The sequence below is a fragment of the Primulina eburnea genome, chromosome 12, assembly GCF_022965805.1.
Source record: "Primulina eburnea isolate SZY01 chromosome 12, ASM2296580v1, whole genome shotgun sequence".
NCBI lineage: Eukaryota > Viridiplantae > Streptophyta > Magnoliopsida > Lamiales > Gesneriaceae > Primulina > Primulina eburnea.
In genome coordinates, this window is record NC_133112.1 from 27,495,442 (window position 1) to 27,515,055 (window position 19,614).

At 35.4% G+C, this 19,614-nt stretch overlaps 1 protein-coding gene across 1 annotated transcript; it reads right to left on the reverse strand.

The window, feature by feature from the left end:
- Positions 1-8,918: 8,918 nt before the first annotated feature.
- Positions 8,919-14,400, reverse strand: LOC140806740 (uncharacterized). The gene is made up of 9 exons (XM_073163280.1): positions 14,342-14,400; positions 12,964-13,937; positions 12,650-12,852; positions 12,443-12,595; positions 12,252-12,310; positions 11,971-12,149; positions 11,555-11,751; positions 10,796-11,152; positions 8,919-9,131 (listed from the first exon to the last, which is right to left on the reverse strand). The coding sequence occupies exons 1-9, from the start codon at positions 14,398-14,400 to the stop codon at positions 8,919-8,921; spliced, it is 2,394 nt and encodes a 797-aa protein (XP_073019381.1).
- Positions 14,401-19,614: the final 5,214 nt, after the last annotated feature.

The window sequence follows — 19,614 nt, forward strand, 5'->3', positions numbered from 1 at the left end:
CTTGTTTGTCTGTCTGCATTCTGTAAACCATTTTCCTGACGATTTATCTGTAATCCAAATCCATGAGAGAAATCGTTCCCATAAATTGAAACATTTATTAACCTGTGAGGATACGAAGTTGAGAATCTTACTAGGAATTTCTGAAGGCCATGTACATTTAACTACCTGGAAATAAGCTTTGAATTGTTCAGTTCTGATTATTTCATAAATTATAATTATAATGATCTTGATATAACTTTGACAGTTTTCAAATTTAATTTAAACATTTGGATAGTTCCGATTACATTTCTATTTAAATTAATCAATATGTTTTGTGTGGCTATTAACGCTTAAATTGCTAGGGGCTAGCAATAAGCTGGTTGAGGAGTGTGATAAAGATAAAAAAATTGTATATTAATTAAATGTTTTATAATATAAATTTATAGTTTATGTTTTATTAAATGTTTAAATATTATATGTTTTATAATTTGTATAAAATATAAGTTGTCGTGTAATTATAAGTTTGTACTATTTTTACAGGTTTGATAAAACAAGAATAACCTTGGCGTTGCAAATGAGATTAAGATGATTCTTGGAACTGTAGAAAGTTGATGTTAATATCTACAATATTGGTGGCAAGCATGAGATAAAAATCTTCGCACAAGTGGGATCAAATTAAGAAAAAAATAAAGTTACCGAAGAAGTGACAGTTTTACCATGCTCTAGCATTTTGACCACATCTCTCAAATTACTTAGTCAAATGATTAAAAAAAATACCACAATTCAAACAACTCAATTATCTATATGTTTTGTTTTATATGGAAAAGAAAATTCAGATGAGAAGATTTTCAAAAGTGATGTGTATTAAAATATAATTTCTTGGAACACCAATGAAGATTTTTGTGTAAAAAATTAATATTTTATTTGTGATTGTCTCACCAAATTTGGCTATAAATAGGGGTGCATTGTAATGTATTGAGATATCCCTCATTCTATGAACAAACCTTTGAGTTCATAATATTTATCTCTTTATTTTTCAATTAAATATAATTAGTATGTTAATTTCATATTCAAAGTTTTACACTTTGAATAATGAGTAGTTAACTTCCCAAAGTTGAGATGAAAAGGTGAAACTCTTGGCATGGTAATACGGTTATTAAAAGGTAAGAATCTATGTCTTATATTATTTAATCATTATTTAATGTTTATGTTATATTTATTTCTTTAAGCATTATTATACCCTACTTATAAGTGTGAGTTTTGATTTATTGTTGCTATATGTTACACTAAATTATTGGAACAATTTAAATGTTAGTTTGGTATTACCAACCATTTAAAGTGGATGCCTTGATTTATTATAAATGAATATATCATAATATTAGTTTTTTGTAACCATTTAAATGTTAGTTTGGTATTACCAAACATTTAAAGTAGATGCCTTGATTTATTATATATGAATATATCATAATATTAATTTATTGGTACCATTTAAATGTTTGTTTGGTTTTACCAACTATTTAAAGTGAGAACTCTGATTTAGTGTTTACAAATATATATAGCACAATAAATACTTGACAACATTTATAAGTTTTGATATATATTATATACTTATAAGATAATCTTATTTAAAATAATATAAATATGATTATTTAATATATATTGGAAGCATTTTATTAAGTGAATTTCAATAATGTTAACTATATTAAATTACCAAGTGTGGATCTTTTAATCTCTGCTACTTAAATTAAAATTTGAACAATTAAAAATTATCAATAAAAAATTTAAACAATTAAAAGAAGGAAAAAAACAAAAACAAAAACAAAAAGACATTGTAGTGGACTTGTAATTACCTTAACTTTCTTGTGGATACGATATCGAACTCACCGAATTATACTACTTGTGGACAACTTGCTCTTGGGAGTGCAACAATCAAAGTCGTAACATAAGATTACTATCCCCATCCCCGAACCCGCCCCGAAAATAATATTAATAATAAAATAATAGTATTATTAGTATCAATAATATAATAATATCATTATTTTTTAAAATATTAATAATATTATTATTAATATTGATGTTAATATTAATATTATCAGTAATAATAATAGATAATAATAAGTTTTGGTTTGAGAAAATTTTCGAATACGTCGTCGTTTTGTCATATTAATATTTTTGAAACGGTGAAGGAAAGTTGATCCCCGAAATTTCGGGTTTGGGGATTGCCCGAACCCGAAAAAGTGGGGATTGGGACGGGTATGAGGGTGGGGATGGAATTCGGGGACGGGGATGGGGATGGCAAAACCGCCCCCGCCTCGCCCCGTCCCATTACCATCCCTAGGTAGAATAGCTCAGATGAGTGACCCACAACGTCAGTTATCAAACCCACCTAGTCTTCCTCGCTTGCAGATGAAATCTAGTGAATCTGAATGGCCCACAAACAATTCCAAATATATTGAATATAAAACGTCTTCTACTCGTTATTCTTTAAAATATATTAGAATTTTTTTCCTCTCGATTGAAGTACCACATCATCCGAGAAATTGTGGAAAGAGGAGAAGTGTCGATTGACAAAGTCGGCTCCGCAGATAATGCTGTTGATCCACTAACTAAGCCTTTATCTGGACCATTATCCGAGAACCATCGCGAATCGATGGGTTTGAAGCATATGGGTAGTTGTCTCTAGTGCAAGTGAGAGATTGTTAGAGTAGGCGCCCGTCGAGCCAAGTGTTGGCCGATGGTTCACATTGAAACTCTATGTATAAACAATCTTTAATTTAATAATATTTGAAATTATTGTTTTGGCACATATTTTTCTGTATACCCATACTTATTGCATAGATAAAATATTTGAATATACAAATAGTAGAAAGAATATGAGATGCTCATATGATGAGTATCATTAAACTCATATTTGGAATACTGTATATTCTAAACAGTTCCTAGTCGATTCAGCCGCCACTAAGAAGGATAAAGGCCGCTCGAGTTTGAGACTAGTATCTGCAATGTGAGTACCATGTTTCATTGGTAGGGGACATTGTGATGTCCGAGCATGCAGATAGGTGCTCCTTGTAGAGTGCACTGAACAACCCTCCATAAAAGATTTTCCAAGTGGTTCTCGCTTATCGAGTGGAAACGTCCTAGTTTATGGTTGTACACCATTAGTCCTTATGACCCAAATCAACATTGTGACTTTATATGCTAGCATTGCACTTTGATTTGTTTATCGATTCATATGGGGTCATCAGGTGGCAATGTTGGATGTTTTGTCAAAACATATAGGAGTCTATGCATTGTAGTCGGGGATTCACCGCTTACCTTTGGGTATGGATATCCTATGTGATCTCATGTGTATATAGTGTGAAATCTCTGATCAGAGTATTGGTGGTAATTAAGAATTGGGTTTCTTAGATTACACCAACGATGCAACTATGACATGACACATAATATCGATTCTTTGACAACTCTCGATATACCAATAGTTGTCGAATCGGCCAGGATATATGAAATGAAGGGACTGTAATGTACGTTAACCATAATGGGATGGTTCTTGTAGGCACTATCATTTGATATCTAGGGAATCATGTAAGCGATGCTGATAGGCGTTTAACATGATTGGTTGGGTATTATCAGACTTGAGTTCTGAAGTTCTTATTATCAAGGAGTTGATAAGTAAGAATGGAGCAACTAGGGTATGCTCATATAAGAACATGTTTAGTCCCGAATCACATAGAGATGTGAACTCATTGCTAGTTGTATCATTGAACCATTAAAGGTCACACAAGTGATAGCTTTCTAAATTCCTTTGAGAAAAAAAATAGTTCAATGTGTTGAACGGCTTATAAATGAGTTTATAAGCGCAATGAAAAATAGAAGTATGACTTCTATAAGAGGATTATGGGGAATGTAAATTTTAATTTGTGGAAGTGTTCCTAAATTGAAAGTTGGCCCAAATAAATAATGTATTTATAAATTGTGATTTTCATAAATACTTTTATGGAATTAATTAAATTAATTCAAGAGTTGAATTAATTAAACACTAGTTGACCTAGTAGAGTGCAAATAATTAAATTAATTCAAGTGTTGAATTAATTAAATAACATTGGGTCTTGTATAGTCCAAATGAAAATAATTATTTAACTAGTGGGCTTGAATAAATTCAAGTAAGATTTAACTGATATCAAATGTGTGAGATATTAAACTATTAGTCCATGGGCTTTGTGCATGTTTTTGACCTAAACACATGCAAGGGAAGGTGAAGAGTTGGGAGACAACTTTTCAATAAACAAGGCATGTCTATCATATGCACTTTAACTTTTTCAAGCACCAAGAAAATTTCTCTCATTCTCTCCTCCAAGCTAATGGCCGAAATCTCTCCTCAAAATTCTCTCAATTTTTGCTTCTTCATTTTGATGATGAGAGTATAAACTTCTCAAAGAAAAATATCCTACTTTTTCTAATGCAATCGTAGAGTGGATCTTTGAAGCTAGTGGTGGACCTAATTTGAAGGAAATACTTCTCTTGAGCAAGGTGTGCTTTTGGAAGCTTGTAGATTGGGTCAACCTTCAAAAGCTAAGTTGTTTACAACTTTGTTGGAGCCAATAATCAATCCTTGTGATTGATAGGTAAAACCGTAAACACACTATGTATGATTTTGTATTTGTTATTTGCTACACATCTAGCGGGGTGCTTGTTTTTGCTATGAAAAAATATTATTTTTGAAAAGTTTTTTGAAATATCAAAGTGTCATGGGCCTTGAGTTGTTGGACCATTAGATGGTTGACATATTTTGTGAAATTAAATATGCCAAATATTTTTGGTGAAAAATGTCTTTTTGGGCTCTTAAATTTAAATCTACAAAATTTGTATATATTTTCTCATAAAATAAATAATTGAAGTTTGACTTTTATTATTTATAGTAAATGGTGATTTATAAGAAATTCGGTTATAAATAAATTAATTAAAAAGTAAACAAATGAGTTTGTTTACTTTGTTGATATAATTTATAATCGTGACGGTTAGTGATTGGATCAATATATATATTATTGGATCAATTGATTATTGTGATAATTAATTGATGGTGTATGATGTGTGATATTATACATGAAAGATGATCAAAAGCCCAAGCCCAATTTGTTAGGTGTATGCTAGGATATTTTGGGTTGAATGTTTGTAATAATTATTAATTTATAAGTGGGCTTGGTTTATAGCTCGTTGTCACCCCATGAGATGTATCCCTATTTGCCATGATTATTTATTTGTAAATATTAGTATAGTGGAAGATCAAGATTGGAAGATGGTGGGCCTTAATGATTATGAAGATCGAAGACATGTAAATACTAGAAGCTTATGTAATTATGCATTTGTGTTGCGTGTTTTCTTGATTACTCGCAAGTGTACGACGTCAAGTTATAGTAAAATATAATTTTGAGTACAAGTGTCGATCCCATGAGGAGTGTGTATATAAACGTATATCAGTTCTGCGATTAAAATAGTCTTGACTTTATTTAGAATAATCAATTAAAAGATTTGTTTGCAAGAATAAATAAATTGAAAATGGATTAAAATGTAAAAACAAATTTTAGCAAATAACAATGAAGTAAAAGATCTAGAGGTCCGATTTCACTCAACCGTCCATCATGTGTACTTTCTTGTAGCTATGTTATAAAAATCATTCTTATTCATTAGCCAAGAATCATTTAATTATATACTCCCTCTCCCAAGTGTTAAGAAGATATTAGTTATCTAAAAATGGATTGCGACGTCCCCATCAACAATCTACAATTAAATAACACATCAAACACTAGATTCTCTATGGGGCTTTGATAGCATTATAGACCATCGGAACTCTATAAATGCAATTGATGCATTTTCCCCCTTTCTTGTTTATAATTTCCTCTTCTGAGTGATAAATTGAAAAATATAAATCATTCAAATTATGGCCAATAAATTGAAAGCATTAAGATTAGAACAATACAAATGAACAATATGAAGAATTTAAAAGCTTCGTTCATAAATTCTAACACATGGTTTCTAGTTTTGTTCCATTTTCCTCTAGAAATAAAAATTAGTTCATAATAACACAATGAAAACAACAAAACATGGTTCTAAAACAAGACATATCAAATGAAAATTAAAAGAAAGAAGAACTTAGAACAAGAGTTTGAAGTGCTGATCCCGTCCCCGAAGTTGTGTAAAAGATTTCCCCAAAAACTTGATGAACTTGGGTCTTCAATCTTCTACAGTAGCCTCTACTCTTTCCTTGGCTGCCCAATACCCTAGATGGTAATTAAATGATGAATTTGATAGTTCCAGACAAGCCTCAATTCTCAGCACACCAAAATCTTGGACTTCCTTCCATGCGCAGCACACCAAAATACAAATTTTTCGGATTCTGTCTTGCAAGGACAGCGGGTGCGGTTAGGAAGTCAGCGCGGGTGCGGTGCGGTGCAGCTACTGGTGTGTGAGCGCGGGTGCAGTATGTTTTTCAGCGCGGGTGTAGTGCAACACCACGGGTGCGATGTAATTATAAGCGTGGGTGCCCTGTAGCTTCTGTATTTTTGCTTCTTTTGCACTTTCCAATTCAATATTTTAATACTCTAAACTCTCATCCTAAGCTTCCAAACTACAACTACAAAAACAACAACAAATCGCATAAAACCTGCTCAAGAATCACAAAATTCCAAGTTAAATACGAGTGATAAAAGTGCAATAAATTGCATTTATCAAACTCCCCAAAACTTAGGATTTTGTTAGTCCCGAGCAAAACAAAACAACACAAACAAACAAGTCATGAAATATTTTTAAAAGAACTTGGCCTCAAGATAATTTATCTAAATCTTCATGCATTCATTATTCAATATATGACAAGTCAAATCAACCAATTTTTCATCCGGATATAATCATGCAAGTTAATTTTCTAAACTTCTAATATCTTCAACTCATGTTTCAAAACATTTTAATCGATTTCAATTTTTACAAACACAAATCAAGAGGTCTTTTCGGTAAAATCTGGGTCAAAGCAATATTCATTCAAGAAAGGAGTACCAAATAAATATTTGTTGCAATGAGGTGTGTGTAATGTTGATTAAGATTCATTCTCAATGTAAGTGTTTATCGATTGTCTATAGGCTTGATCCTCCCAAACCTTCTCAACTAGTATATTGGACAACTATGACTTGGTCAATAGGATTTGCAACGCTTGTAATGTTAGGCCTTGGGTCATGGCTACAAATGAAGATTAGGAATTCAAATAAGGGAGTAAGTTGAATTTGTAACTCTTTTGCATACTCCACTTTTTCTTTTATCTCCAATTTTTTTATTCATTCCATCTCTTTTTCTCCCATTTTTCTCCAAGTTCTTCAATCAAACATCATTCATTTTTCTTTTCTTTTGTAGGAGAATTTCATTTTCTTTGATCCTTTGAATTCTTACTCCCTTGAGAAGGTAGGAAATTAATGTGTAAGATATTCAAAGGGGTGGTAAATGTGGGATATTTGAAAAGATATCGAATGGGCATCTTTTACACATATTCACGTGTGCCATTCAAATTCATATAAGCTACAAAGAGGTGACAAATGATAAATTATTTTTATTTGGTGGCTCGAAAGGCTCAACCGATCAAAAAATCACCTAAATCATAGTTTGTTCGTATTTCGCCTCGAGTGTTGTTTGGATAGTTTTAGACAAAGTCTCAATTCACCAACACGAAGTAGAATCTAATCATCGTGAAAAATTGTGTTTCAATGCATTAACCAAATACATATATATTCAAAAGAAAAGTGATTGGCTTCCAAGAAATTTCAAGAACACAATTCTTTTATCATATAGGCTCAAAAGGGCTTCAAATGAATATTTATGAACAATATACACATGTCCAAATAAAATCAAAGATTGCCTCAATCATATATGTGTTTGCAAAAATTTATTTCAATGTCAAATGAAAATCACAAAGTTGTTCTCTAAATGAAAATCACAAACTTACCAATTGTCATGAATGTTCTCTAAATTTTTCAAATTGATTGATGAACAAGAATGATATGCATGACCTTCTCAACACACAAATTTTTTTCATCATTGGCCATTTTTTTTAAAAAAATTTCATGACTATGACACTACAAACTCACAAGCAAATAAAACACTCAAATAAACTCACAAGAAAATAAAACACTAAAATAAAACTAAATAAATGAAATAAAATAAATAACATCTCTCCCAAACTAAAATATGTGCATCGTCCTCGATGTAAATGATTATGAAAGACAGAGGAATACACATACCTCAGGCAACGACCGTTAGTGGTCATTGTCATCCTTATCATCCGCGTCTTCGGGTGGTGGGTGTAACTCAGGCGGGTAGTATGAGGGCGACCACTGTGGAGGTTGTGGAAATGGATTACCAGATGCAGAAGCTGATGGAAATTGTTGAGCCAAGACAGACGTGAAATCCATCATATAGCCCATGAACGTATCGGTCCTAAACCGAAACTCGTCCATGTCTTGGCGTTGTTGGCGCATCTCTTCTTCCAAACTGGTTAATCGATCTCGCACATTTCTTGGTTGCAGTTGTGGTTGTGGGGCCCGAACATGGGCACGTCTTTCTACAGCTCTTCTGTTGAATTCTCTCTGAGCTCGACGTGCCTCATGTTGTTCAGCTGGCAGTGATCTATGTGGTTTAATTACCACAATGGAATTTTTTGGTTTTAACAACTCTTCATTTGCTGCCCAAGTCACTCTCGCATTCTGGCATATATCATTGATAAGACAAGGGTGGAGGAGGCCACTAGGAGTGTTGCCTTTTGCATAGTCTAACATCGAGTTCTGAAGCAATTGACCTAAGTCAATTGTCTTTCTTGTCATGATGCAAAAAGTCTGGATTGCCCTCTCCGTGATGACGGTAGTAGTATGGTTTGTAGGCTTAATCCTAGCAGAAATGAAGGAATATCAATCTTTGGTAACATCTCTCAGATCTGATTTGGCTAGACTTAAATGCACATCTTCTCTCATTCGCCACTCCGCTCCCTCAATGCATATAGTCTGAAGAATATTATTATAATCAACGTCCTCGGCCCGATATTCTTCGTATTCATCATGCATGACTGGTGGGATACCATACATAGTGTTGATGGTATGAGCATCAAAGCTACCATCTTTCCTCTCACCAAAACTTTCAAATGATCATGCTTAACCTTAAGGTTAGCATAAAATTCTCGTACCAAAGAAATGACCGCATCCTGTGGTTGCTTGCCAAAATCCTCCTAATACCTAGCGGTAAGCATTAATCTGATTTCGGTTCGGGGGAAGCTCAGGTCAAGTCCCCTCTCTTTCACAATGCTCTTGTTCAAAATTTTACATAATTTTCCGCCGCCTTTTCGTCCCAAACTTGTGTGAATCATAATTCGCAGATGATGATGCACCCTTTGATTGTTTTTTTTCTTGGGGGCATTTTATCAAACACTTTCAAAGCACCAACTTCCCCTTTTATCCAATTCACCAAACTTGATGATTCTTTGACTCCCCCAAAATTATTAATCACAATAACTAAACCTCAACAATATACACACCAATCCAATCAACAATATCAAGAATGTATTCCACTAAAATTTAATATTAATCTCACTTTTCTTCCATAGCCAGCACCACCAATAATTTCGAATTTTAAAGCAAATGTAGTATGGATTTGCTCACCTTGAGTGTTGAAATTGTGTCTTGGAAGAACAAAATCTAAGCTCCAATCAATCCTTGGTGTAAAAGTTTTGAGCCCATTTTCAAACCCTAGGTAGTATTGGTGTTGATTTTTGGAATGAAGATGGATATTGGATGAAATGAGTGAAGGTATGTATGTGTGGAGTGGGAAATGTGTGCTTGGATAGAAAATGTGCGTGTGGAATGTGTTTTGTGAGCAAAAATTTTGAAGTAAAGGAGAAGGTGGGGATAAATGTTCTTCTGTAATGTCCAGTTTCCGCCTGTTTCAGTTTATAAAATCATCGACCACGGGTTCGGTCATAAACATAACGCGGGTGCGGTGTTGTGTTTATCAACCCAGAGCGGGTGCGGTCTTGCTACTGGAAAATTATCGCTGGTGCACCGACAAATAGACCCCGAGTGCGCTTAGCCTACTGTAGATTTTCAGTTTTCAGACACCAGACACCGCGGGTGCGCCCATAATTCTACTGCCGGTGCGGTGTAGCTTCTGTCAAACCAGTGCGGGTGCGCTCAATAAAGTACCGCGGGTGCAGTCTTGCTACTGGAAATTTTTTTAATTTTCTGTCTTCAACTACCGCGGGTGCTGTAGATTTCCAGCGCGGGTGCATTCTTTGAAATTGTTTTCTCCTCTAATTTTGAGTCTTGAAAAACACAATTGGGAGTCATAAGATTTGAGGAGATACAAGAGCACACTAAACAAAAAATACACAATCAAAAATAAGAATACAAGAATAAAAGCAAAACGAAAAACTAAATGCGATAAAGAAACAAAAATTTGGGTTGCCTCCCAATAAGCGCTTGGTTTAACGTCTTCAACTCGACTACCACCAGTCTAAATCAAGTTGATCCACCCAAATGAATGTTTTCAACATGCCGTACTTCAGTCCCATAATAATGGTTGATATGTTGTCCATTTACTTTAAACGTTCTTCCGTCATTGCACTTTAGCTCAATGGCTCCATATGGTTGGACTGATTCTATTGTAAAAGGCCCCAACCATCTTGATTTTAGCTTACCAGGAAATAGTTTGAGGCGTGAATTGAACAACAGTACTTGTTGTCCGGGCTCGAAATTCATTGCAAGATATGGTTGTCGTGCCACTTTTTGGTCTTTACCTTGTAGATCTTTGCGTTTTCATAAGCCTCCTTTCTGAATTCCTCCGTCTCATTCAATTCAAATATCCGCTGATCACCAGATGCTTCCATGTCAAAGTTGAGCTTTTTCACGGCCCAAAAAGCTCTGTGTTCCATTTCCAGTGGTAAGTGACAGGTCTTACCAAATCCCAAACTATAGGGTGACATTCCAATAGGTGGCTTGTATGCAGTTCTGTATGCCCATAAAGCATCATCCAGCTTCAATGCCCAATCCTTCCGGTTTGTTTTCGACATTTTCTCCAATATCTGCTTAATCTCCCAGTTGGATACTTCGGCTTTTCCATTTGTTTGTGGGTGGTATACCAGGGTCACCTTATGCTTCACATCATATTTAGCCAAAAGTGAGTTAAAGATTTATTACAAAAATGTGTAGTTTCATCGCTAATTATGGCTCCTGGTATCCCAAATCTTTTGTAGATGTTCTTGTGAACAAACTTAGCAACCACTCGAGCATCATTAGTATTGGTGGCAATTGCTTCCACCCATTTTGACATATAATCCACAGCAAGAAAAATGTAAGATTGACCAAAAGAAGATGGGAATGATCCCATGAAGTCAAAATTGAACCCAAACATCAAAAAGTTCTACTTCCAAATATTGGTCAATGGAAGCTCATGGCGTCTAGAAATATTGCTAACCCTTTGTCATCTATCACATGACTTGGCTAAGGTATAAACTATCTTTGAACAAATTAGGCCAATAAAAACCAGACTGTAGTACCTTTGCTGCTGTTCTTGATGCTCCAAAGTGGCCACCATATGGTGAAGAGTGGCATTGTTCAAGAATAACTTTCGCTTCTTCCTCCGCTACGCATCTTTTAATCATCTGATCAACATATCTCTTGAAGACATATGGATCATCCCATATGTAAAACTTTGCATCGTGAAAAAATTTCTTCTTTTGATGATAAGTAAAATCTGGAGGGAGAGTACCACAAGACAAGTAGTTAGATATATCAGCAAACCAAGTGAGTATAGAATTTACCTCAAACAGTTGTTCATCTGAAATGCTTCTTTTATGGTTCCTTCATTTTTTTATCTTCAAGTTCGAGCCGTGACAAGTGGTCGGCCACTTGATTTTCACACCCCTTCTTATCCTTTACTTCAAATCAAACTCTTGGAGCATTAAAATCCAACTTATCAAGCATGGTTTTGCATCCTTCTTGGCAAATATGTATCGAATAGCTGCATAGTCAGTGAAAACAATTACGTTTGTGCCAACCAAGTAGTGTCTAAACTTGTCAAATGCAAACACTACTGCTAGCATCTCCTTTTCAGTAGTTGTGTAATTTTGATGTGCAGCATCCATGGTTCGACTTGCATAGCAGATTTATCTAAAAAATTTATCACGTCTTTGGCCCAACACCACGCCTACTGCATAATCACTAACATCGCACATTAACTCGAAGGGTTCCTACCAATTTGGCACTATCATGATTGGTGTTGTCACCAATGCCTTATTGATCTTCTCAAATGCCTGCAGACAATCATCATCAAAAATAAATATGGATTCTTTTTCAAGAAAATTACACATAGGTTTAGTAATCTTAGAAAAATCTTTGATAAGTCTACGATAAAACCCGGCATGTCCTAAGAAACTCCTTATCACTTTGATGTTCTTTGGTGGTTTTTCAATTGCAACCACTTTGGCTCTGTCTACCTCTAATCCCTTAGAAAACACTTTATGTCCAAGAACAATACCCTCTTGGACCATAAAATGAAACTTCTTCCAATTAAGAACTAATTTCTTTTCTTGACATCTCTGTAAAACAAGATAAAGGTTATGCAAACATTGATAAAATGAAGAGCCAAATACCGAGAAATCATCCATGAAAACTTCCATGATGTCTTCCACCATGTCTGCAAACATGGCCATCATACACCTTTGAAAAGTAGCAGGTGAATTGCATAGCCCAAAAGGCATTCTCCTAAAAGAAAATGTGCCATAGGGGCACGTGAATGTTGTCTTGTCTTGATCCTCCGGTGCTATAGCAATATGGTTATAACCTGAATAACCATCTAAAAAACAGTAGTGACAATTACCAGCAAGTCTATTAAGCATTTGATCAATAAAAGGTAATAGAAAATGATCTTTACGTGTGGCATTGTTCATCTTCCTATAATCAATACATACTCGCCATCCAGTCACGGTACGAGTAGATATTAGTTCATCATTTTCATTCTTTACCACAGTCATTCCACCCTTTTTAGGCACTATTTGCACAGGAGACACCCAACTGCTGTCAGCAATAGCATATATAACTCCAGCATTTAACAATTTCAACACTTCATTTTTCACTGCCTCCTTCATGGCTGGATTTAGCCTCCTCTGATGATCCACATAAGGAGTGTATGACTCCTCCATTAAAATCCTATAAATGCATATGGTGGGACTAATCCCCTTGATATCAGAAATCAACCACCCAAATGCAGTTGTAAATTTCCTCAATATTCTCAACAATTTCTCTTTTTCATCTAAAGTAAGAGAGGAAGAGATAATTACGAGATATGTCGACTTCTCACCCAAGAAAGCATAGCAAAGATGGCTTGGCAATTCCTTCAAAACAGGGGATGAAGGTATTATCTCTGCACACTTTTCTTCTTCCAACTTCTCCTGTGTGGCTTCCTTCACCTTTGGCAACTCCTCAAGAGCTAAAAGTTGCTCTCTCAATTCCCAATCATCATCATCAACCCTACCGACAGTACTAGAAAGGCATATTTCTAATGGATCTTCTACTATATGACCTATACCAATCTCAGCAACACAAGAGCCAATTATATCAATGCTTTTACAAGTACTCACATCGTCGTTACCTTTAATAGCCTTATAGATATTGAATATCACAGCTTCCCCACCAACTCTCAAGGTGAGTTCTCCTTTGTTTACATCTATCAATGTTTTTCCAGTGGCTAGGAAGGGTCGGCAAAAAATAAATGGAGCATCTTGATCTTCCTCCATATCAAGTATTACAAAATCAGCAGTGAAGATAAACTTGTCAACTTTTACCAAAACATTTTCAACAATTCCACGAGGATAGGTGAGTGACCTATCTGCAAGTTGCAAAGTTATAGTGGTTGGTTTTACCTCCCCAAGCTCCAAGTCCCTATAAATAGAAAATGACATAAGATTAATACTAGCTCCAAGATCACATAAAGCTTTATTAACATGATTACCACCAATAATGCAAGGAATATTAAAACTCCCTGGATCTTTTAGTTTTTGTGGTAACTTCTTTTGGAGAATGGCACACTCTTCGGTCAACTTCACTGTCTCGAACTCCTACAAATTCCTCTTCTTTGACATCACATCTTTGATGAACTTTGCATAGTTTGGCATTTGCTCCAAAGCATCAGCAAATGGAATATTGATGTGAATCTTCTTGAAAATCACCAAAAACTTTGCAAATTGATCATCCATAATCTGCTTCCTAAATCTCTGTGGGTATGGAAGAGTCGGTTTTAGTATATGAATCCGTTCAACTTCAGTTTCAATCCGAGACTCCTCAACCTTGTTCCCCTTTCCATTTTCACACTCATCCTCCTAAACTCTCTTCTCATTTTCCTCATTCTTTTTTGGATTTTTCAACCTCAAGTTCTCTTCCACTTCTCAAAGTTCATCTCTGCATTGCTCCTTTGGATTCACTTCGGTATTACTTAGGAATTGACCTCTATTTTTATCTCTCAATGCATTAGCCAACCGTCCAATCTGTGTCTCCAATGATTTCATTGTGGCACCCATATTTCCCATGTGAGTTTCCATGCCATCAAGACGAGATTCAGCCTTAGACATCCTTTTACTAGATTTAGCAACAAATGTCCCAACTAGATCCTCAAGTGAAGGCTTTTCTTCCCCCCTTTGATGTATTGAACCCCGGTGGAGGATTCAACACATTCTTATTATTAGCACATGAAAAATTCTCATGATTTCTCAAACCAGGATTATAAGTGTTATGAGGAGGGTTACCTCGATATCCTCTGTAGCCACCAAAATTCCTATTGTTGATATAATGAGCCTCATCAGGAATATGTGGTTCTTCAATAACAACTGATGCATTTTCAACCTCTGCTGTACTAGCCTTATTCATAGTTGCAATTTGAGTTGTTAAAGCTGAAACTTGTGCGATGAGTGATGTAATAGGATCTATGGTATAAATTTCAGCTGGCTTCTTTACTCATGACCTCTCAGACGGCCACTGATAACTGTTAATGATCATTTGTTCAAGCAAATCATATACTTGATCAGGTGATTTGGCAAATATCGTGCCACCAGCTGCTGCATCCACAGTGCCACTTGTTTGTCCATTCAAACCATTGTAAAACAATTCAATCTATACCCAATCTTCAAAACCATGATTTGGACACCTCCTCAACAACTCCTTGTATCGTTCCCATGTCTCATATAATTGCTCAAAGTCAATCTGCCTAAAAGTACTTATCTCAATCTTCAACACTGCAGACTTCGCAGGTGGAAAATATTTATCAAGGATCTTGGTTGTTAACTCCTGCCTAGTGATACTCTCAAAGGAAGCGATTGGAGCCATCCTCTTGTTTGGTCCCTAAGAGAAAATTTAAAGAAGCGCAATTGAATAATATCATCAGAAACACCATTTATTTTTACCATGTCAGTGATTTCAAGGAATGTTCTGAGATGTAGATGAGGATCTGCAGTCTCCCCCAAACTGGTTCTGTTGAACCATGTTTATTAATGCGTGCTTGATCTCAAAGTTGTTTGCATTAATAGTCCCTCGTGCTATGCCCGAATAATGTGCATTTAGTACCAGCTTAAAATGATCTCTGATGGGTATTGCAAGGGATGGATTTTCATTATCTCTGTTGTTAGCCATTGCTTGAATCTCTTCTCTTCTCGCCTTTCTTAATCTTCTTGCGGTTCTTTCGATCTCAGGATCAAAGGTAAGCAAGTCAAAATTTTGTGATCTTCACATACACTGTTAAACAAAGATAAGAAACAAATCAATGTTTAATGTAATACAATAAAAACAGCTCTAAATTAAAATCTAAACTAATTGGTATCAATACTAATATAAATTTAAAATAAACACTCCCCGGAAACGGCGCCAAAAACTTGTTGCGTGTTTTCTTGATTGCTCGCAAGTGCACGACGTCAAGTTATAGTAAAATGTATTTTTGAGTACAAGTGCCGATCCCATGAGGAGTGTGTATATAAACGTATATCAGTTCTTGCGATTAAAATAGTCTTGACTTTATTTAGAATAATCAATTAAAAGACTTGTTTGCAAGAATAAATAAATAGAAAATGGATTTAAAAGTAACAAATTTTTTTAGCAAATAACAATTAAGTAAAAGATCTAGAGGTCCGATTTCACTCAACCGTCCACAATGTGTACTTTCTTGTAGCTATGTTATAAAAATCCTTCTTATTCATTAGCCAAGAATCATATAATTATATACTCCCTCTCCCGAGTGTTAAGAAGATATTAGTTATCTATAAACGGATTGCGACGTCCCCATCAACAACTTACAATTAAATAACACATCAAGCACTAGATTCTCTATGGGCTTCGCTAGCATTATAGGCCCTCCCGAACTCTATAGATACCATTGATGTATTTTTCCGCTTTCTTGTTTATAATTCTTCTTCCGAGTTATAAATTGTAAACATATAAATCATTCAAATTATGGCCAATATATTGAAAGTATTAAGATTAGAACAATACAAATGAACAATATGAAGAATTTAAATAGCTTCGTTCATAAATTTTAACACATGGTTTCTAGTTTTGTTCCATCTTTCCTCTTGAAATAAAAATTAATTCATAATAACACAGGAAAAAAACAAAACATGGTTCTAAAACAAGACATATCAAATTCAAAATAAAAGGAAGAAGAACTTAGAACAAGAGTTTGAAGTGCTGATTCCATCCCCGAAGTTGTGTAAAAGATTTCTCCAAAAACTTGATGAACTTGGGTCTTCAATCTTCTAGCAGCAGCCTCCACTCTTTCTTTGGCTCCCCAATACCTTAGATGGTAAGTAAATGATGAATTTTATAGTCCCAGACAAGCCCCAATTCGCAGCACACTTAAATCTTGGACTTCCATGCGCAGCACACCAAAATACAGATTTTTCGGATTCTGTCTTGCAAGGACCGCGGGTGCGGTTAGGAAGTCAGTGCAGTTGCGGTGCGGTGCGGTGCAGCTATTGCTGTATGAGCGTGGGTGCAGTATGTTTTTCAACGCGGGTGCGGTGCAACACAGCGGGTGAGGTGTAAATATAAGCACGGGTGCGCTGTAGCTTCTGTATTTTTGATTCTTTTGCACTTTCCAATTCAACATTTTAACACTCCAAACTCTCATTCTAAGCTTCCAAACTACAACAACAAAAACAACAACAAATCGCATAAAACCTGCTCAAGAATCACAAGATTCCAAGTTAAATACAAGTAATAAAAATGCAATAAATTGCACTTATTAATTTGCATCCCATGCATTCCCTAGGATTGGTCCTAGGCCCGTGTTTGTCTCACACGGGCCATTAGTATTGAGGATTTTGATCATCCTTGTTGGTTTACTATTTATAATATATGCATGATATATTATAAATAATGAGTATGTGTGTTATTATTATTATAATAACTAAGTTGCATGAATCCGACAAACATACGATCAAACATGAAAAGATTTTAAATAAAATTAATGATGAGACCTTTCAAAATTAAAAAAGGTTCATTTTAAATAAGATTCAAAATTAATTAAGCCCGAAAAAAAAATTATAAAGTTGTTTATAATTTACATGTCTTCCATCAACAATGGATGAATGATAAACTCTACCCATGCTCAGTGCTCGGCTCATATTATTGGGGGAGCCCTGGATGACGGAAAGTTGTGACATCCATTGATATGGTGATGTGAACTACATGGAACTCCCATTATTTTGGCTCATATTATTGAAGGAACTTATGGCGACCATCCATTAAGGTTCAACATCGATGGGAAGGTTTGACACGTAAAGATGAACGATGTCATATTATTTGGCCCTAATATAACGTGAGACAAAAGTTTACGTAAAGAGCTGCATGGAGATGCAACTGGAAACTACCTTTTAGGAATTATGATTGGCTGATATTATTCAGGCTCATAATTTGCTAATTGGACCTTACGTACCTATTGAGGAAAGGAGTTTCCCGTTTTCACTAGAGGGTATTGAAAAATGTATAAACAGTGGGAGTGAAAATTTATGAAGTAAAAGTCCATACTTTATATCTTACTAAATATTTTAAAATAGTCGTTAACATTTATCTGTTTTCACTTTACAGTACAAATTTGACAATGTCTTCGATTCGCAACCCGTTATCTGCAATACTCAACAAACACATTTTAACCAGACCTAATTACCTCAATTGGCTAAGAAACCTAAAAAAATCGTATTGAATTCGGAAAGGATAGCATATACACTGACTGAGTCGCCCCCTGTTGAGGCTCCGACTAGCTGCACTCATGAGGAATTGCAGACTTACAAGGATTGGTGTGACCATAACTTGCAAGCAAAGTGTTATATGCATGCTTCTATGAATGATGAGCTGCATAGACGTTTTGAGGATGCTAAGAGTGCTGCTGACATTCATTTTCATCTCAAAGAGCTCTTTGGTGAGCAAACACAACCTCTTAGGCATGCGACCGTCAAAGAGCTAATCACATTACGCATGCGAGATGGAGCTTCGGTCCATGAGCATGGCCTAAAGATAATTGGGCTTGTGGACAAGCTCATTGGCATGGATCTTGTGTTGCCATCGGAGTTGACCACTGACGTGTTGCTCTTGTCACTGTCTGGCTCATTTGATCTTTTTTTGGTGAATTTCAACATGAACAAGCTAGAGCTGACCCTTGAGGAGTTGGTGAATATGGTTGTTACATTTGAGCCCACCATCAAGAAAGAGATGTCGATTCTTTATGTGGGTTCTTCATCTGACACGAAGAAAGGTCCACATGGGAAGGGAAATAAGCGTTCTTTCCAACATCCCAAGAAGAACGTGCCCTTGAAGAGGCAAGATTCGAGTCCAATTGTGACAGCCATACCAATTAAGGCTAACAAGACTGTTGATATCTATCATCACTGCAAGAAGCCTGGACATTGGAGGCGTAACTGCAGAGAATATCTTGCCCAGAAATGTTCTGAAAATGGTATGTTCTACATTGAAGCAAACATTTCAATTCACTCTACTTCTTGAGTATTAGATACAGGCAGTGGCTGACATCTCTGAAATGATTTACATGTGATGGGAAGAAGTAGAAGACTTAGGGAAGTTGAGACCTTCTTGAGGATGAACAATGGAGCAAGAATTGATGCCAAAGCCATATGAGATGTTTACTTATCGTTGAACAATGCTTTTAAGTTGATTTTAAGAGATGTTTTGTTTGTAACTGATTTGATGAAGAACATTCTTTCCATTTCTATGCTTGATAAAGATGGATATTCTTGTTTATTTAGCTGTTTGCAACATTTACAAGAATAAATGTTTGATTGATACGGGAGAACTTGAAAATGATCTCTATAACATAAAATTGAAAGATATTCCACTAAACAATGTCAAAGCAATAACAACAACAAACAAGCGAAAACAAGATACTCCAAATTCGGCACAATTATGGCATGCTCGATTAGGACATATTTCCCTAAGAAGGATTAACAAGCTAGCGGGAGTAGGCATGTTTGATATATCTGATATTAACTCTCTCAAAACTTGTGAGTTCTGTCGAAAAGGAAATATGGCCAAAATTTCCTTCAAGGGCCATGTGGTGCGTGTC

Coding starts and splice junctions, on each gene's coding strand:
- LOC140806740 (XM_073163280.1), bottom strand. CDS start 14,400: ATGAGGAAAATGAGAAGAGAGTTTAGGAGGATGAGTGTGAAAATGGAA. Junction 12,596..12,649: donor TTTTCATGGATGATTTCTCG/GTATTTGGCTCT, acceptor CTTGTTTTACAG/AGATGTCAAGAAAAGAAATT. Junction 11,153..11,554: donor CATCAAGAACAGCAGCAAAG/GTACTACAGTCT, acceptor TATGATGTGAAG/CATAAGGTGACCCTGGTATA.